Source organism: Cyprinodon tularosa, unplaced genomic scaffold (genome assembly GCF_016077235.1).
Source record: "Cyprinodon tularosa strain WSP-4 unplaced genomic scaffold, ASM1607723v1 ctg374, whole genome shotgun sequence".
Lineage (NCBI taxonomy): Eukaryota > Metazoa > Chordata > Actinopteri > Cyprinodontiformes > Cyprinodontidae > Cyprinodon > Cyprinodon tularosa.
Window position 1 is genome coordinate 466858 of NW_024039090.1, and position 21633 is coordinate 488490.

The window sequence follows — 21633 nt, forward strand, 5'->3', positions numbered from 1 at the left end:
CAAGTTGCCTCTGCCTCTGACCTCTGCCCGTTCCTCTCTGCACCAGTACCTCACGGTTCCCCCTGCAGGTGGTGGTTACACTGGGGGATGGCCTCATGCAGCTCCTTCAGGCTGGACTCGGCTGGGTACTGCGAAGAAGAACCCAACCACCAGCGCTCGCCAATGAACCCCAACCCCAGGCCTGGCTACAGAGTAGGGTCATGGCTCCACCATACCAGGTGATCTGGAACTTTTTGAACAGCTCTTTGTCTGACCCGTCACATAGAGCATGTTTGTCTTAGGAGACCCTATCAGGAGAATTTAAGCCCACAACAACATAGCTTCTTAGATCATTTATGCATCAAAGCTCTCCACCACGCTAAGGTGGCGATTCTGCCAAGCTGTCTGGTGCTCCCAGAGGGGGACCAGTGCTTCTCTAACACTGTTTTTAAAGCGCCTGACCTTGAAAGAAAAAAATGTTGGATGGAGGAAATATTATTTTGAGGATCTACTCATTCCGGCTGAAATGCCTTCCATGATGGAAGAGGAGATGAGCCACTCTGGCTTGAATTCGTCCATCACCAAGGCTGAAGTCACCTAAGTGGTTGAAAACTTTTCAGTGACAAAGTTTCAGGGGTGGAAAAGATGGCCCTTGAGTACCTTAGAGCTCAGAATATTGTCTGGCTGTCATGGCTGACATGCCCCTTCAACATAATGTGGACGTTGGGGAAAGTGTCCCTGGATTGACAGACCAGGGTGTGTTCCAACTATAGGGGATCACCCTTCTCAAACACCCCTGGAAGGCCTATGCCAGGGTCCTGGAGTGGATTGTCTAACCTTAGCTTCAGGTGGAGCAATGTGGTTTTGATCTTGGGCGTGGAACATTGGACCAGCTCTACACCCTCTGCAGGGTTCTCGAAGGTGCTTGGGAGTTTGCCCAACCGGTACACATGTGTTTTGTATAGGTTAGGCATTTGACCATTTCCCTCATGGTGCCTTGTGGGTGCTTTAGGAGTATGGAGTCAAGGGGCCCTTTACTAGGGGCTATCTGGTCTTCATACAAGAGTAGCAGGAGTATGGTCCACATTGTCGGCATTGAGTCGGCATGCTGGACTCCAATAGGGCTGCCCTCTGTCACCAGTCCTCTTGTTAACCTTTTAGATGGAATTTCTAAACATAGCCAAGGGATGGATGGGGTTTGGTTTGGGGACAGCAGATTTCCTACCTGCTTTTTGTGGGTGATGTGCGTCTGCTTGGTCCATCCTCTCAAGACCTTCAGTATGCACTAGGATGGTTTGTAGCAGAGTGTGAATTGGCTGGGACGAGAATCAGAATCCCGAAGTTGGTGGCTGTGGTTCTTGACCAAAAAAAGGTGCCCTTTTACCTTCAGATTGGAGGAGAGTTCCTGTGGAGTTCAAGTATGTTGGGGTCCTGTTCACGAGTGAGGGGAGAATGGAACAGGGGATCGATAGACGGATTGATGCCGATGTTGCTATAATGGCGCCACTGCAGCGGACAGTTGTGATGAAGAGAGAGCTGATTGTAAAAGCAAAGCTCTAGAGTTACCGGTCAGTCCACGTTCCTATACCCCGCTATGGTAATGAAATCTGGATCAAGACTAAAAGAACAAGATCCCGGATACAAGTGGCCAAAAATTGTCTTTCGTCACAGGGTGACTGGGAACTCACTTAGAGATAAGAGGTCAGCAATTCAGGAGAGGCTTGGAGTAGAGCTCCTTCTCCTCCAGATTGAGAGGAGTCAGCAGAAGTGGCTTTTTTGATGCGTCTGAAAGCATCACTTGGACCTTTTTCCAGGCATGTCCGTGAGACCCAGGGGCTTGAGGGACTATGTCTCTTGGCTGGCAAGTGAATGTCTGGGGCTTCTCCCAGCAGAGCTGGAGGAGGTGTCTGAGGAGAGGGAAGTCTCTGCTGAGACTGCTGCCCCTGTGACACAGTCACTACGAGTTTTAGATTGTCAATGATGTAAAAAATTAAGTAACTGAATTTTTACCTTCAGTAATATTGAGATATTATCACTGTTTCATCTTCTTTATCTGAGGTTTCCGGAGCAGTTAATGGCTCTTTGATTCACACAATATTCTAAACATTTAAATATTGGACTGTTTTTTTGTGTCATTCTTTTGTTCTTCCCCCCCCATGAAAACAAAACCGCCACTGGTGATTAGATACTTTGGTAATGTTACCAGACAGAACCGGGAATAATACAGTACTATAGTCCTGAGAAGTAGCCAATCACTGGAAGTTTACTTTCTCAAGTTTGTTCCTCCCTCAAGGTAACAACAGTTGACACCATATTTCAGATCTTTGGGATTAAAAACAGAATCAACAAAAGTATATGAACTATATTTCAGCTGAGTGTAAACAGTACGTCTGATACTGCAGGTTCTTTAGACCACAATTCCACATTAGAATGAATGCTTAGCTCCATTTTTGTACTACTGACACAAGCAAAACAGCTACTAGGAAAATTAAAACAGTTCTGTTTCAACACTCACTCTTTGATGGACCAGAGGAAAAATCTACTTTGAGTTGAGGCTTGGAACTTTGCATAATGTACTGCAGCATATTTAATTGTCTGTAGATCTTTTTACATTTAAACTCCCTCATATAGGACAAAAAACAATAAAACTCACACTTTTAGCCTTGAGAACTCAACACAGAAATATCATAAACTCGTCATCGGATGTCTTCCTTTCATTTATTATAGCTTACCATGGTTGATTGTTGGTCTTTGAACTCCTTTCACAGCCACTCTATTATATAATAATTACTAAATATATAATTTATTCATTTAATGCAGCATCACACAATGCTGAACTATTTAATGTTCCTTTAAATAGTCAGAAATGTGTTAAATTATGACAACAATTAAATGTAAATACATTTGCATTAAGTGTTCATTATTTTATGTTACATTTACTATTTATTTAATTTTGCACCAGGGCATCTCCTGCGACCTGAGAGAAACCTGTTAATAAGTGAGCAACAACCTGAAAATGGCATAAACTCATTGGACATCCAACCTGCTGTATTCTTCTCTAGCTATGCAAATGAAAAAGCTGGTATATTCTGATTGCAACATCGATCAACTGACATCTGATTCTGTAAGATTTCACATTTCACTGAAGAATTGGTTAATGTTTTATATGTAACTGCAAGATCAATGTCTGACATCTGAACACTCTTTCTTTAAGAAGCTGCTCCCACCTTCATTCATTCTCACATACCTTCATATATATGGGGGACCAGGAGAGAAAAGTTATACAATTCAAAAAGGTTTTTGTAATTGCACATTTTATATAAATTATAAATGAGGACTATTATCACTGAATTTCTCAATCCAGTATTAAATACCCCCCCCTTTTTTGTTTTACATCATTGATGCTTATCCTCATCAAATATTTATAAAGGTAATTCTTTTTTCCATTTCTATTTTTTCTTATTTTCTTTTATTTTTTATATTTTCTTTTTCTTAATTTCCTTTACACTTTATACTTTTAAATATATGTATACTATATACTTATATACTTTGAAATTTAAAATGTCATTATTTTTTACCTCTCTATTTACTATTTCCTTGACCCAATAACAGCTTCTAAACAATTTAGCTACAGCATATAATCCGTTTAGTAACCATTTATTAATAGTTTGGAAACAGCTTATAAACACTTAAGTAGCATTTGATTAAAACTTTGGAAACAATTTATCAACAGCTTAGTTACAACTTATAAGCAGTTTAGTAACAGCTTGTTAACAAGGGTCACGCAAAAGCTAATAGATAAGGGAAACTATAGAGGGGAAGGTAAAGTAAAATAAAATGAAAAAGGAACTTTTTTTAACTGGCTGATAAGGAAATACAGTTATAAACAGCTTCATGAATTTAAAACATGGGATTTTAAAGTACATTTTCAAACTTCAGTATTTAATAATGGATGGATAAATTCAATTTTTATTTCCACTTTAATAATTTTATTTTAAATATGCAATAACAAAACACTTTGAAAATTGGAATTTAATATTTTGTTGAATTTAAATTTGTTGTATTTCTTTTTTTCTGGCTCTGCTGGTCCTCCATATAAACACACACACACGTTCTGCCATCATAGTGAGGACCATGTGTTGACTTCCATTGATTTCAAGTCATTTTCAACCCTTTCTATGCCCTAACCCTATACCTAACCATTACCAATGCATACCTCACCCTAACCCTAACCAATAGAAAATAGCTTGTGAGGACCAGCAAAATGTGCTCACTTTACAACAACTGGTCTTCAATTTGATGGTAAAATTGGAAAAATGGTCCTCACTCTGAGGGCTAGACAGGTACAGACACACACACACACCCATCAGTGCCCTCTGGAGTGTAGATGTGGTCTGAAAAGATGGACGGACAGAACACAGAGCTGCGTACCAGTGCAGCCGAAGGGATGTTTCCTTTGGGACTGGTGACTATGCTGTTTCTCGTGCTGTTTGTCTGGGGCTGCGATGGAAACACAAAGGATGGCATTAGTGCTCAGGGGACAATGCAAAAGGGGCCATCTGCCAGCTGGGAATTAAGTGGTTATTAAGAAAAAATAATAATAATACATATGCAGTGTAATCAGGGTAAATATAAATCTCTAAATTTAAATCTTAAAAACATATTAATCTCCAACAGGTGGATTAGATTGAGTGTTTTCACACCAGGAAGGATGCAAAAGCAGTTTCTCAGAGATCTGACAACAGTTATAATTACCAGGTGACGACTTTCCAAGTTTAATGGGTACGTTTATAACCATAGCAACTAAAAGTAAATGCCAAATATGCTACTTATTTTTATCTCCCTTTGTTTCTGATAAAAAAGAAACTTCAACAGATGACTTAATTTATTAAAGAGACATTTCTGTAATGGTCTCTGCACTGATTCTGGCCTGATCACTCAGTCCGTACACCTGCTCTGCTGCACCCAATCAGCTCTGACCGCAGTCACCTGTTTCCATCAGTATTTAAAGCCCATTAGACCAGTCCTCTGTGCCAGATTATCTAGTGCCAACACGATAAGGATAGTCCAGCATCTCTAGAAATATCTGTTGTCTACCCGTTACTGACCCGATCTGTCTCCTGATACCGAGCCTGCCTGATCCCTGATTCAGTCCCGCCCTCAAAGCAACCTGTTCAATTAACTGTTCAAATGTCACTGACCTGTCTTGGTTTGGATCCAGTCTCTGTTTCTTTACAATTTCGTAATTTTTCACTGAAAAATATCTTTAAAACAGCCTTTTTATTTCACCTTTTATGACTTAAACATTGTTGGGAGGACAGTTGGGTATGTTGCGTTGGAAGTAGGAGTTTGCCCTGAAATTGAAGTTCAAATCGTCGGTTCAAGCTTTCATTGTCATTGTAGCCCTGGGCAAGACACTCCACCCGTATCGCCTACTGATGGTGGTCAGTAGGGCTGAACAATTAATTGCATTTTCAATATAATCGCGATTGAAAAATATGCAATTTCCAAATCGCGGACGTCTGCAATTTTTGGCTATGTAACAATTAGTGAATCAGACGCGTTCTTTAGGTGTCAGTAAAATATTTAAAGTGGATTTGCCTCCACATGGAAGGGAAGACAGTTGCAGCAGTGAGATAATCTAATTTTATTACTTTTTTTAGAGTTTATATATTCATACACAGCACTAAGTACCAGTTAATCAGTTTAATACATAGACTGGTTTGTTGGTTGCACTTTGGACTTCATGTTCAACAAGGATTGATGTCCAAATCAGTTAAAAGCTGTTTTCTTGAATAATATTCTGATTAATAAAAACATTAAAAGTTCTTGATTTAAATAGTCCTCGTTTACAATTGTCTTTATTTAGAGGCCATTTTTGTTGCTTGTGGTTATGTAGAGACCGGTCGAAATTAAATTGCAATTTTGGTTGAAATATATCGTAGGCAGAACGCGATCATTAATTAGGACACAGCGTGTCTTTTAGCACCTAATCTGCACAGCGATGAAACAGATTGATTTGTTGTTTGTATATGTTTAAAAAAAGACATGATCATTTAAACTGGGGGAAAAATTTGCATTAAATCGCAATATAAAGAAAAAAATTGCAATTAGATTATTTTCCAAAATCGTTCAGCCCTAGTGGTCAGAGGGCCTGGTGGTGGCAGCGTACGGCAGCCTCGCTTCTGTCAGTGAGCCCCACGGCAGCTGTTGCCACAATCTAGGTTGCCTACATTAGTGTGTGAGTGAATGGGTCAATGACTGAATGTAGCGTAAAGCGCTTTGGTCAAGTATCCTGAAAAGTGCCAAAAAGCGTTACATAGGTACAGGCCATTGATTAGCAGACTGACACCTCTAATTCTGCACCTCTTTAAAGCCCTGAAGACACCGAATTCGAAATCTGCGTCCGACCAGACAGACAATTATGTCGCACAAGGTTGTGGCATTTGGGGGTGAACACACCAGACATGATTTTCTGCAAGCAGGTATGCCTTTAAAGAGGTATGAATTATTGCAAAATCCCAAAAACAGATCTTGGCAGGAACCAGCAGATGTGTTTGTTTCGTTGAAATGGAATACAGTGACGTTTATGGCATCACCCAGAAGCAGAAGGCTAAAGAAAGAAGAAACATGGCCGCACCAGTTTTAGCTGGACTGAAAAATGTTGGTTGTATGTTACTGCCGAACTGATTAGGTAAGAGTTTTATCTAACAAATCTGAGATCATTGCCTCATCCAGTCCCACCAAGCAAAAATTGGTTGGAAAGACATTGAAAGTCATGATTACTGTTGGGATCTGGAGGCTTTGTCCACCTTCTCCACCAGAGGGCGCACAAGATCTCCTGAGGGCTTGAGCTGACTGCAACACCTGTCTTCCATCTGCTCATCAGGAGGCCCTATTTAAGGAGGAACAGGCTGACACTTCCCTGCCAGAGTGTTTGCCAGTAATGATACCAGCAAAACCTGAGCCTGCTTCTCTGATCTGTTTTCCCTGATTTTTGTGAATCTGCCTGACCCTGTTTCTTTCTGCCTCACAGATCCAGTCCTGTCAGATCAACCTGAAATCCTGGAGAATATCTCAGTCTGGAATCTGCCTGCCTGCACTCAGTTAGCCTCTGCCTAGCTCTCAGTCCTCCGCCTGCCTGCACTCAGTTCAGTCTCTGCTTGCCCTCAGCCCTCTGCCTGCCGACTAGCCTCTGGACCCTCAAGGTTCCCCCCCTGCTGATCAGTTCCACCTCTGAGCAGGTATTTACCCCATCATCTGATAAACGGCAGTTTACCTGGAACTCCTCAACCTCTCTGTCCTCCTCAGTGGTGATCCTGCCGTGACTAGTCTGACCAACCAAGTTCCAGTTCACATTTTTATCAACATTTTGTCAATAAACCTTTGAACTTCTTCCCTGCCTCCGAGTGTTTCTGCATGTGGGTTAGACATCTAAATCACAACATGACAATTACGTCCAAATGACTTCTACATTTTGTTGAAAAGTGAAAAGCCGTAATTTTCAGATCGTTGAAAAGACCTTACAGCGTCTTTTCAATGTCTATTATCGGACTAATGTGGGACAAAATCAGACCAACCAAACACAGCCCAGTTTATTAAACTATTTCTAAACTAAATTAAGACTATGATGGACCGACCAAATACAGTCTAAAAACCAACATCTAAATGACATCTGGTGTTTGGAGGGGATACCTATAAACCGTCCCACGTTGTTTATTGCTGCATTTTTCTTTTGTTTACACATAGTTTCTACATTTTTTTTAATATCAAAATCCTCTATCTGGTCTGCTTTGTATGTTGGTCATGAAGTGGCACTTTGCTTTGTATTAGTGTTGGCTGTTTTCTGTTTTTTTATAATCTGTCCCAGTCAAATGTGGGACATTGTTTCAATTTGTGGCGACAGAAGTTAAAAAAATCTGCTTAGATTGGGATCTGCTCCCGCTGTGTAGTAGTAGCCCCTCTATACGCACCCAGTGGGACATTAAAAAAAAATCTGATTGAGATAAAAAGTTGGACAAACTGCTGTGACCCAGGCTTCAGTCTGTAGCCTATTTTTCCTGAATGTACTTTGAGTCTGAGGTTCCTGCTCTGTTTCTGCAAATATGACGTGATGAATGGGTCCAAGCTAGCAAACAATCGAAGCGTTATATCCAAGATAGATTTTGTGAATTCTCATAACTGACCGGCATCCAGCTCAACTCAGACACCAATAGCAACAAAAGGTAAGGGGAAAAGGTTTTAAAAAAAAGAACCTTGTCAATTATATGCACGAGCAGTCGCCGCAACTCTGTTTTTTGGCCACAGGTGGCAGTATTAATAAACAACTCTTTAATGCCTCTTTAAGGGGAAAATTCTAGTCAAATCAACCTGCCGCTTTTGACTAAAATGAGCCCTTTTCATTTTATAAAAACATAAAAAATATGATTACCATCTGTTCGACAGCTGAGTTTGATTTTCTTGGCTACATCTCGGTTTGATTACCAGCAGAGCTATAGAATAAACCTACGGTAGTACCTAAATCAGGGATCCTTAACCCTGGTCCTCAGAGTCTACTGTCCTAAATGTTTCCCTGCCTCCACACACCTCACAATCTGATTGACAAGCATTTGATGGCTGCTGAGGAGGTAATGCAATCATTTGAATCAGTGCCTGAGTAGAGAAAGCAGTGAACCTTCCCAGGAGAGGCCAACCTTCCAAACAAACTTCAAGAGTTCATTTTATGACTAATTAAGGAGATGCCAAAATGTCTTTTATGGCAGAATTCGAATTAGAAGACAAGAATCCATCTTAAGAATCATACTTCAGGCCTATAGGTGAAATTGCATTGCAAATACATAAACAGCATGTAAGAAATTAACCGCAAACACTAAGGCTACGTTCACACTGCAGGCCTTGATGCTCAATTCTGATTTTTTTTGTGAAATGCGATTTGTTTGCGTTCCTGTTCATATTTCCAAATATATGCAACTTGTATGTGATCTCCTGTGTGAACTGCAGTCACACAACGCAAGTGTCCCGCATGCGCAGTAGAGGACGCAATGACATCACAGGCCAGCGTGCTCTTTTTTTCCGGAAGTAAACATGGATGGTAGTGCGCGCATCTAGCGGTCTTTTCCAACCATAAAAACACAATCTTTTCAATATGTTTAAACATAAATACTGCTCTCCGCATCATCATCATCTGCAAAGGTTGTTGTTTTTCTTGCCGTTTCTGTGTAGCAAGACCAAGAATAGTGATCTTTGTCGGTTATTAATGACGTTCAGGTCGGGTGAATCTGACCTGGCCATTCACACAAAGGTCGCATTTGAAAAGATCAGATTCGTATCGAATTCAGGACCACATAGCCAAGTGGCCTGGGTCGCATTGGAAAAAATGGGATCTGTGTTGTTCCGACTGTCGTGAAAAGATCAGATCCTTGTCACATTTGGGCCAAAAAATCGGATTTGGGTCACTTCAGGCTGCAGTGTGAACGGAGCCTAAAATCAGATGGGAAAACATTTAAATCAGCCTAATAAACAAAACACATGCAAAGGAAAATTCCACAAAAGATGATTTGCCGCAGTTACAGTAAAATATAAATTAATGAAGCGCAATTTAATTGCACATACAAAACCAGTTCAAACAGATACATGATAGTAACACACAGACAGACAAAAACACATGCAAAAGAGGAAATGCTACAAGTATGACAAACAAAATTACTACAATCATCAAGACATTTGGTACCAAACCATAGAGATTGCTACCAATTAATGTTTATAGACCAGATCTGTTACAAAAAAATGAGGACGTTTGGAGGGAAGACAGAAAAAACAAGTTTTCTTTTCAATCTTTTTTTTTACATAATTTTTGTTTGCTATTCTCAGTTTTGTGTTAACGAGCCTTAATTGGGTGTTCGCTCGTTTAATTTTTGTGTTTGCTAGTGTTTTTGTGTTTGCAAGTCTTATTTTGGTTCTTGCTACTTTAATCTTTGTGGTTGTTAGTCTCACTTTTGGGTTTCCTAGTTTCATTTGCTAGTGCAATGTTTGTGATTCCAAGTATTCTTTTGTTTTTTTGCAGTTAAATTTTTGAGTTTGCTAATCTATTTTTTTTATTTGCTAGTTTCTTCTTTGTTTTTGCTGGTCTTTTTATGTTTCCAAGTCTTATTTTTTATCTTTTTTTCCCCAGCTTTAATTTTCATTACACTGTCGAAAGTACATAGCCACAAAATGGACTCTCTGAATTTAACCCATCTCCTTTGGGGATCAGTGTGTTGCCATTGTGCGGCGCCTGGGGAGCAGTGTAGGGTTAAGGGTCTTGCTCAGGGACCCAGAGTGGCAGTCTGTGCGAGCGGGGCTTGAACTCAGAACCTCCGGATTCCAAGCTCTATGCCCTAACCAGTAGTTTGCTGTTCTGTCAGATCAGCATACTCATAGTCAATTTGCATGCCCAAGACATCAGATTTGCTTTTATCCTTTTAGTTTGGTACAAAAAATAGACTTTAAACTACCTCAACTGGCTTGTATCCATTTAGTTGTGTAAAAACAAAAACAATTTAAGATTAGATCTTCATATGCTTCAAAAACACCAAATAGTAAGTAATTTAAAAGTTTTTTGATACATGACTAAAGGGATACACACCCGTTGATGTGGTTTAAAGTCTATTTTTCATACAAAACTAAAGGGATAAACTAAAGGGATAAATGGGTATTAACTAGGAGTATGCTGGTCTGACCGGGTATGTTCATCAGACAGAACACCACCTCACCAAACTTTGGTGTGCATCAGTTTAATTTATTGTTTGATGATCTATTTATTGTGTTTACTTTTTGAATTTTCTGCCAATTGATGTATCTGCAGAGCATTTGCATCCCTTGGACACCATGTGGCACAACTAGGGCTGAACGATTTTGGAAAATAATCTAATTGCAATTTTTTTCTTTATATTGCGATTTAATGCAAATTTTTCCCCCAGTTTAAATGATCATGTCTTTTTTTAAACATATACAAACAACAAATCAATCTGTTTCATCGCTGTGCAGATTAGGCGCTAAAAGACACGCTGTGTCCTAATTAATGATCGCGTTCTGCCTACGATATATTTCAACCAAAATTGCAATTTAATTTAGACTTTTCTCTACATAACCACAGGCAACAAAAATGGCCTCTAAATAAAGACAATTGTAAACAAGGACTATTTAAATCAAGAACTTTTAATGTTTTTATTAATCAGAATATTATTCAAGAGAACAGCTTTTAACTGATTTGGACATCAGTCCTTGTTGAACATGAAGTCCAAAGTGCAACCAACAAACCAGTCTATGTATTAAACTGATTAACTGGTACTTAGTGCTGTGTATGAATATATAAACTCTAAAACAAGTAATAAAATTAGATTATCTCACTGCTGCAACTGTCTTCCCTTCCATGTGGAGGCAAATCCACTTTAAACATTTTACTGACACCTAAAGAACGCGTCTGATTCACTAATTGTTACATAGCCAAAAATTGCAGACGTCCCCGATTTGGAAATTGCATTTTTTTCAATCGCGATTATATTGAAAATGCGATTAATTGTTCAGCCCTAGGCACAACCAGTTATTAGGTTTAGATAGCTGTGAAGGGCCAGGTTATTTGGGATACGTTTTTTCTCTTCCACAAATAAAATTGTCTGGTTGAGAGCCATTTAGCTAGTCTGACTAAGAATGACATTTTGGACATAGCATGTCAGCACCTATAGTAAAGACTAAAGCAAACTTTGGGACTAAATCCTAAAGAAACAGCAGCATGTATTAATTAACTGCTTCATTTTACTGGAGGACTTAACCAGACCCCCAACACCTCTGACGGAACCGTGAAGCATAACAGGCAGTTCACACTCGCCCACATAAACGACATAACATGCTAAATATACAGCCGCTCCGTTTCTTTAATAAATAGCAAGAATGTGTTCATGTTCTAAATCAGTTTACATAAACGCTGTGAAGGCATGACGCACAGACACCACAGCATGCCGTTCAAATTTCCTGTTTCTGGAAGCTGAGCTGCGGGAGAAAGATGGCTGCAAGCATCAATTTCACTTATATTTAGTCCTTCAATATTGAGCAAAGTGAAGTAAACCTGAGGGGGGCAAAGTATCATGAAGAGTTATAAATATAGCCTGCAATCAGACCAAACTCTTTACCCACTGCTAAATTGCTATGGTTCAGCATTCAAACTCAACTAAAAAGCAAATCTGAGCAATTTTCCATATGTTTAGTGCTTGTAAATAGAAAATAGAGGCAAAAATTGGCTATGAGGAAAGCTGTTATTTAAACTAGAAAAAGCTGTTTCGGAGAAACATCAAAGTGGGAATGCTTTTGCTGAATGAAAAAAGCTGAAATGAACTGCAGAACATATAAAAATGTGATAGGAAGTCATTAGAAACTTCAAACTGCAGAAAACAATTGAATCATCTGAAGATTTTATAGGGTAGAAACATCTGGCAGTAAAATGGCAGAAACAAACTCAGTGTCATCATTTGAGGATTGAAAATTTACAAACCTATGTGCAAGACTAACCATGAGAAGCAGAGGAAGGACAGAGAGAGAAGCTTATAGAAAGAGAGCTAATACCACTTAAGGAGCTGAATTTATAAAAAAAAAAACTAACCTGCATGATACGAGCCGCTGTGGTGATGAAAGCACCGTTGGCAGGCTTAGGCTGCACGTTACTAGGTTAGCAGATGCTTTATTACAGTGTAAATCTTAGAGCCTTATTAAGAAATGTAAACTGAGGTGTGTGGTCAACAGGCCTTGGTAGTGTAATTTAAAGAAATTGGTTGACTTTGGGTCATAGCTTCAAGCCATACTGCACAATGAATGAGTGTGCATAAGGAAGAGGCTTTTATTTTGTAGGGTCCCTTTAGTCTTATTTTGAAAGTCTATCATGGATGTGTGTCAAGGGAAGGGTCATGCCCAGCAGTGATATAGAATCCATTTCTAAATATGAAATCACTGGTTTTCCATGTTATTGGGTGAATAGATAATATATTAGAGCATAAATGGGAGACTTTTATTGTGAAATTCGCTCTGGGGTATGTTGTGAAAAGGTCCCTAGAGTCTAATAGAATCAAGCTGGTAGAGTTTGGGTCATAATTCTGAGCCATTTGCATCAATTAATACACAAGTATAATATAGAGGCTTTTATTTTGTAGGGTCACTGGAGTCTTATTTTGAAAGTCTAGCAGGGTTGTGTGTTGAGAAAAGGGTCAGACCCAGCAGTGATACTTGATGACTTTTCAATCCTTAAATCACTCTTTCCCCCTGTTATTAGGGCAGTAGATGAAGTGGAAATGGGAGGCTTTTATTTTGAAATTTGCTGTGGGGTGTGTTATGAAACCCCCCCTAGAGTATAATTTTAAAAAAGTCGTTGAGTTTGGGTCATAATGTTGAGCCATATGCTGGGAAAAAAAATATGAGTTTAATGTAGGGGCTTTTATTTTGAAGGGTCCCCGGAGTCTTATTTTGAAAGTCTATCAGGGTTGCGTGTGAAGGGAAGGGTCATGGCCAGTAGTCATATTGTATCCACTTCCTAATGTTAAATCAGTGTTGTCTCCCTCCATTAGATTAAAATGTGCTGTTTAAAGTGGTGGAGGTAAAATCCTTTGAAGCACGGTTACCTTGACAACGCTTAACGAGCCTGTCAGTGACAGAGAGACATGCGCATCACTTTCGTTCCTTTCCTCTCAGGCTTTTTTGAATGGGAATAGCAGCTTCGAACAAACGAGTGCTGAAGACAAACCGTAAATGGTATCTAAAAAATTCTTTCAGTCTAAGCGAGAGCTATCCTTTGTCTCCAATTGGGATAACGTTCATGGCTGTAGCTCATTCACAGCCTTAATGGGAAGGAGAAATTTAAAGGTTTATAAATCCTGCTGGTCTCATTAAATAACATAGAGTCCCATGGTAGAGCAGAGCTCTCAAAAGCAAAACTTTCCCTCCGAACAAACGAGCGGTGAGCCAAAACCGTAATAGGTATTCAAAAAATTCTTTCACCGTGAGCGTCAACCATCTTTGGACTACAACTGGTGTAACTTTCATATTTCTACAATATTTCGTCTAGGCGTGGTGACGATGTAAAAAAGTGTATAATTGTCAAAATCTTGATTTTGGGGTTGGGACAGATTTGTTACCCCCGAACAAACCTTTTTCCTAGCTAAACGCTAAAAGATATCGACACACTTCCTTCAATGTGAGTGCTAGGAAGGTCTGAGGAACAACTTCCATAAGGCTCGTGTTGCTACGTCTAACGGTTCCCAAATGGGAGCGATACGAAAAAGTCTGTTGTTTTGAATTTTCAGTTCGGATTTTCAGAGAGCTCTCATTGGATTTCTATTGGAGAAGTGTGGACTTCTTCGTGGTCTGGGCCAAACTGTCGGAAAACCGTAAATGCCACACAAATGAGGGTTACATTTCCTGAATCCTGACAAAAATCCCTACGTTTTGATGTAAAATTTATCTAGATAGAGTAAAAAATGAGCGAGTGAGTTGAAGCTGTTCGGCATGAGTGAAATGTTTGAAAACGCTAGAGTGGCACACTCTAGCAGCTGAACATTCTGTCCATAGACTTCCATTATAAATTTGAAAATCTGTAAAAAATGTTTAAAAGTTTGAAGCTTCACTGAAGCAAAACTGTAAAAGTTAGCTGAAAGCCGAGTTAAACAGTAATAGCAGAAAGATACGGAAACATTTTAAAAGTTGAATGGTGTTTCTAGCTGAAAGTATGCTGAAGTAGTTAAAGGTCAAAGATGCTGAAGGTTTAGCTGAATTTTGCTGAAATCTAAGAATTCTACATGCATTTCAATGGGACAAAAAAAACGCAGAAAAAGCTGAATATCGCGAAAACTACAAAAAATATCTTTACCAAAAGACATAGCAGAATTCTCCTGAACAAGCTGAACGTTTTGATACCAAAATTGTTGAAATCAGTTGAAAACTGCGGGACTAGTTATAGTTAGGACTAGTTATAAATTCCTGCATGTTATCCCATGAAAGTGTCTAATTTCAGGTGATCCAAATGATCCAATGAGCTGCTGTCAGTCTGGGTTGCTGCTGCTGCTACTTTTAGACACAGCAGGCAAACCTGTGGCAAGCCGGGCGATGGGAAAGAAGGAGAAGATGATGAGAAAAAGAGAGCAGAGAAAGTTTGGACTGCTGGAAGAACTGTGGTGAACTGGTGAAAGAAAAGTGAAATGGTGCTCAAAGATGATCCTGCACAGTTAGAGGATGTTTGGCTCAACCTGCTGCTGTCAAGCAGGATTCTCCACCATGAACAGAATCAAAAATAAAAATGGATCCAGGCTCAAAATGAGCAGCTTGATATGTGCTTTAGAATGGCTTAGTCTCCATTCAAACCAGGTTTAAAGCCTTGCAGGGCAGCATAAAGCCCACTGCCAACATTAAGACAGAAGAAAGAAAGAAAATAACGGTCAGTTCAGGTGTTTTATAAAATATGTGAATCAGGAAATTAAACTATATATCATAATAAACCAAAATGAACGATTGTTTTTCTCTACTTCAAAAACAATTTAGATTATAAAATGAAATTTTTCTATTTTTTCTATTTTTCATTTAAAAAGTCAATGTATAACTTGGATGCATAAACACCTCGTTTTATTTCAGTGTTAAATTCAGTTTAAAGTAACAGATTATAATTGAAAATGTCTCTGAACCTTTACTTTATTCGGACCACGCTGGTTTTTAATAGGTTACCCCTTTTATAGAGGTTGTAATACAGCTGAACTTTGTTTAACAGAAAAAGTCAATGTTATATAATATCAGGACTGTGAGAAAGCAGGGTTGCTCTGTAAAAAAAAATAGAATCTCTATCTTTCTAGCTTTTAAGCAAATGTAACTTCTAGAAAATGTGGTGTTTAATTAGTTTTGAGTATGAGGGGTGTTTAATAAGTATTGCCTCTGACCTATTTCCAGATGTTTGATAATGCCGACATTTTTCATGTGCAATTATCTATATGGCTATAGTCAAATGGCAACTTGCAGCTCTGAACTCATTGTGGTTTCTGATTTACAGGTGTTTGAAAAGTCTGAAAGGAAGCCTGTTGAGTTGAGCTGTGATCCGTGCTCCACGGGAGACTTTTGAAGAAATGACAGTCATTTCTGGTGATGAAGGCCCATCACATAAAAATAAAGATACCCCGTATTCTCTTTCAGCTCTGTTCCAACATCTCTTGGGCTTTTTTAAATTCACTGCTGTAATAATAAAGCATGCAATTCATAAAACTTAAACGGCAAAAGAGAAACTGAAAGAATAAAAGTTGAAAAAAAAATAGCATTAAAAAATAAAACAGCACCAGCCAAAGTAAAAGAGAGACAGAAAGAAGCTGATGTTTAACAGTGAGATATAAAGCTGATACATTTTTTTTTTGTTCTGACAATTTAAATCATTATAATCTGAATCGAAAGATGGAAAAAGTGGCTATATATGAGGATAATAAAACATTTCCTGGGTCTGCTGCCTTCCTGTCACCCCCCAGTGCAGCTCTGGCAGGCCTGTGATTATGTAATGACAGATTAATCATCTGGTGGGAAATAATCTGAGATTAGCATCAGGGCACCCCACGCCATCAAAGGGAGGGTTAGCGACGGGGAAATGAGAAGCGCTGGAGGAGATAGAGATGCAGGAAACAGATGATTTAGAGACGTTTCACTGAGAGAAAGATGGTTTTTAGCTCTAAGCCTGATAGCAGAGCCAGAAATCGGTGCATTAGTTTATGGTGTTATATTTAGGAGATCAGATTATTTTGTTAATCTTTGCATTTTTTTGGCTTCGTGTTTTGTTTTATTTGTCTATATTATGTTATTTGGATTCTCCCCAAATAGCCCAGCTCCACTAGTTCCTGAACTTCAGACAGATATTTTGTTTCCTGTCTTCCATTAAAGACAGACTGTTTAATCCAGATGTGTCTAACCTCAGTAGCTATGATGACATTGGCCATAAACATCAGGATTAATGGATCTGTCCACTAATGAAAGACAGGAAACAAAGGAGCTGGCTGAAGTTCAGACAGTAATAGAGTAATAGAGTTGGCCATCCCTGTCCCCACCCCATATGTTCTGTCATTCCCATATGGATGTAATTCACCACCTCTGAAACCATCAGTTCCCCTTTAAACCAGAGGGTGGCAGCAGGTTCAAATCAATATACACCATATAAAATATAACTAAAATAAAAATCATATATATATAATCTGGAATTGATTTAAGAGTATCATATGTAAATAGATATAACTAACAAACCAGTTTAATTTATATATAAATGTATGTGTTTAATATTCTGAATAGCCATTATTGATCCACAGGTTCGCATGACAGTTTTTCCAGAAATATAGGTAAGAAATGCAAATAATTTAGCAATAAATTTAGCAAAAAAAAAGCAGAGGGAATTTTTTTCTATTATTGTTCTCCGCCTCTTTTCTGAACATAGAGCTTTACGATCAACTGGAAGTAGTTCCACGGAAACACGTGGAACCAGTTATATCTCATATAATATATCTGGTGAAATTGTTTGTCTGATGAAATTGTTTGTATAAACCTATGTATTTGTAGTTTTTAAAAGCATTTTATATGCAACTATAATCAAATTTAATGAATTTTAATGCCAATTAATGCCCTAATTAAAAAAATTATAATTTAATGATTTTTTATGATTTTGAATGACCCACGGAAACCCTGGTATTGGAAAAAAAAAAATAATGATACAATTAATAAATGACAACTTGAAAAACATGAAATAAATGTTACTAAGGACATATATATTTTTATATATATGTATTATATATATAGTATATATGTACACTATATATATATACGTATATATATATATATCTATATATATAGATATATATATATATATCTATATATATAGATATATATATGTATATATAGATAGATAGATATATATATATACTATATTATATTATAAAAAAACTACTAAACTATTATATATATATATATATATATATATATATATATATATATATATATATATATATATATATATATATATATATATATATATATAATACATATATATTTTTATATATATGTATTATATATATATAGAGAGAGAGAGAGATATATATATACTATATTATATTATAAAAAAACTATTAAACTATTATATATATATATATATATATATATATATATATATATATATATATATATATATATAATAGTTTAATAGTTTTTTTAAATAATTGTAATCAGATGTCAGTTATTAGGTTAACAACATATTTAGGTCAACATGTTCACCGAGTCGTGGATCCATTCAACCCTTCAAAGTCAAGTGCATTATATTTGATACATGAGTTTTTGATGACCTGCATCATCAGTTTTATATTTTTGTTCTTAAAACTCCCGATTTACACAATCAGACACATGCAGTAAGTATAAAACATATAAAAATTATACAGAAATGCCATAAATTATCTTATTTCAAATATACAAAATGTAATTTTTTTTATTTCATTTGTCAGAAAGTTTGATGACGACTCTAATCTAGAAAAAATAATAATAATAATAAATGGATGTATTACAACTGAACAGCATTTATATTAGATGTGCCTTAAAGTTATTATTCAACAACATAAATATAGACATATACGATTTTTATTTGATCAATTTTTTAAGGATGACATATAAGCCTTAAAAAGGTAAAAAGCTAAGTTTGTGTTTTTCTGTTTTATACGGCAATAAAAAGTTGTATTTACCCTTAATTTGAGTAGGTAAACAAGATTATTTATAACTTGAAATAGGATAATTGGAGGTTATGCACTTGAAATAAGACAATGATTTTTTTATTTATATATTAAAAGCAAATTGTCTGATTCTATTGGGTTTCACTCAAATAACCTGGATCCAGTTTTTTTTTTTTTATTAAATAAAGCAGTGGAGGAAATAAAATAAAATGGAGCTCAGGAGCAGATCGTTCCTCCCAGACAGCGACTGTTCGACTTTATAACCATTACTGCTTTAAACAGACAGGTTTACATGGGTTTACAAACATGCTGTTAGTGGCAGAGGGGCATAGTAACTAATCACATTTATTAATTCCACCTTTTTTTTATAAAAAGCATAAGAATAGTTTTACTATATTGTACTTTTTTAATATAAAATATCACAAATCTTACCTCAGTAAAATATCTGGCTACTGTACCTATTGTGAGTTATTTCAATAACTGAAAACATTTTTGTTTTTGTCTTACTGTAACTATTAATTTTGTAAGTTTTATGAATAATATAATGTATTATAAAGTGTTTAGTCCATCTAGAATTATTATTGTTTAATTAATGTATGTAATATATGTAGTATATATTGAATCTCATACTTGAAATAGCAGTATTTGTATATAACTTTACATTTTGTTAAACTTTACATAATTTTTTTAAATATTAAACCAGTTGTTATGATCAGATCAGTTACTCAATACTTGAGCCGCCTTTTTAAAAAAATACTTTTTTACTTCTTACTTTTTTAATTCTTGGATGACTACTTTTTTTTTTACTGGATTAAAGATAAGAAAAAGTAGTTCTAGTCTTACTGCAGTTCAGTTTATTAGTACTCTACTCACTTCCAGTTAGTTGCAATGATTTAACTTTTTTTTTAAATCAAAATAAAGGGATAAATGAATATAAAGGGATAAATAAAGGGATTTTCTAATTTTCTATACTAAAAATGTTTTTAAAAACATCATAGCCTTTATTTTCCCAGTCTTATTTGCTGCATAAGTGTTCTACATGCAGTACTTTGCACATATTTTGCCAAAGATCTTATTTCGTTTATGTCTTCATCTCCTTCGGTCTACTTGAACCCTAATCGGCCTCGACAGATGGCTGCTTAAACTGAGCCTGGTTCTGCTGGAAATTTCTTCTTGTTAAAAGAGAGTTTTTCCTCTCCACTATCGCTACATGCATGCTTACATTAAGGGATTGCCTTCGAGTAAAATAGTCCTCACAATCAGCTTGTTTTCCTTACATAGAAATATTTAGAAGTACACGATTGTGTGACGTGTCTCTCCAGGTTGAAGTGTATATAAGTATTGAAGTGTATATCCCAGTAGTTCACTCTGTTAGCGTACAAAGTTTCTCTGAAACCATATTTCCACATCCTCTTGGTGTATTATTATTATTTTAATGCTTTGTTTTTGGTTAAGCTATTTAGTGAAGTGTAATTCTGATTGGAACAGCACTGAGGATACAGTATAAACGTTTGTGTTTACTGAAGAAGAAGCTAAAGCTGCTGAGCAAACATCCTAACTAAGACTGATGAACTAGTGATAGTGATTCTCAGGGTCGGCTTTGCTGACAGGTGACAAACGCAGCTTCCTGAGGCACCATCTGCTGGACAGGGTGAAAAATTGAAAAATAAAAAAGAAGAGAAAGAATGAAATGCATGTACTGTACGGAAGAGGATTAGGGCCACTGACAAAATAGAAAAAATAATTTTAAATATTATTTCAGTTTAAAATGGGGAAAAAAGTCAGAATTCTGACTAAATTCTGACAGCCAACAAACATCGGAGCCTTGTCTAGAGACTAAACTAGCTCTCTTGTTTTAATCACCTTCCGCTCTTCCATTAATGAAATAGCATCACCAGGGACCCCTAGGGCACATAAAAAGTCACCTAAATTCGTCATTTTTCACCAATGTGTTACCGACCCTCCCAAATAACTCATATCTTTGTCAGTGAAGCTGAGTGCTCCCACATCTTTTCCTTTGGGTGCCCATCTACATTAAGATCCCAAATTCTGAGATCAAAGTCAGCATTCTTAGAAAAAAGTCAGAATTCTAGATTAAAGTCCGAATTTTGAGAAAAAAGTCAGAATTTTGAGTTGAAATTCAGAATTCTGTGAAAAAAGTCTGAATTCTGAGATTAAAGTCAGAATTGTGAGATGAAATTTTAAATTCTGAGAAAAAAGCCTGAATTCTGAGATCAAAGTGAGAACTCTGAGGAAAAAAAGTAAAAATTCTGAGATTAAATTCAGAATTCTGAGGAAAAAGTCAGAATTCCAAGATTAAAGTCAGCATATTGAACTGAAATAACATTTTTTTATTCTTTCAGTGGCCCTAATCCTCTCCCGTAGTATTGTGCTGTTAGGAAGTCCAGGAAATATTTCACAATCTTTTCCAACTTGGTCCAGACCTAAATTGAAAGCTTAATAGGAGAGATTGTGTAAGATTACATTGATGGCACATTGTGTTATAATGTTTATAATTATAACGTTGACCAAAAATGGAAAGTAAAAAATGTCTTTATAATGACAATTTGACATTTTATGCTGGTCTTGATTTTGTCCTTCACCCCAATGACATTTGCAAAATGTTTGACTATTTTAATAAGTTAATTTGATCTGTTAATTCTCCCTGACAACAGAGGTTATGTGAGATGGTGTTTATGTAGCTCAGACAGGAGCAGCAGGAAATCAGGAGGAGCTGAGGCCTCTGGAGCAAAGGAAGCATAGCGGGTTTGGAGGAGCTCCCCATGGAAACGGCTCAGAGCGCGTAGAGAAGGTAGCAGCTTTCCAGAGCTAACGCAGGAAGAGAGCAGAGAAGCACAGCGGCAGATTCAGAAAGACCCACTTTCTGAATCTGAGCTCCAGGGTTAGAGCT

At 37.1% G+C, this 21633-nt stretch overlaps 1 protein-coding gene across 13 annotated transcripts in view; it reads right to left on the minus strand.

Annotated features, from left to right (window-relative positions):
- The window catches only part of LOC119790907 (calcium/calmodulin-dependent protein kinase type II subunit beta), a 129645-nt gene that overhangs the window by 26286 nt on the left and 81726 nt on the right, over positions 1-21633 (minus strand). For 8 of the 13 annotated variants that reach the window (XM_038296659.1, XM_038296672.1, XM_038296661.1 and 5 more), the window contains one exon: positions 4411-4479. The exons of the other annotated variants lie outside the window; for them this stretch is intronic. In XM_038296659.1, coding sequence (XP_038152587.1) covers positions 4411-4479 — 69 coding nt within the window. The remainder of the gene's footprint in view (positions 1-4410; positions 4480-21633) is intronic. 13 annotated transcript variants of the gene reach the window in all.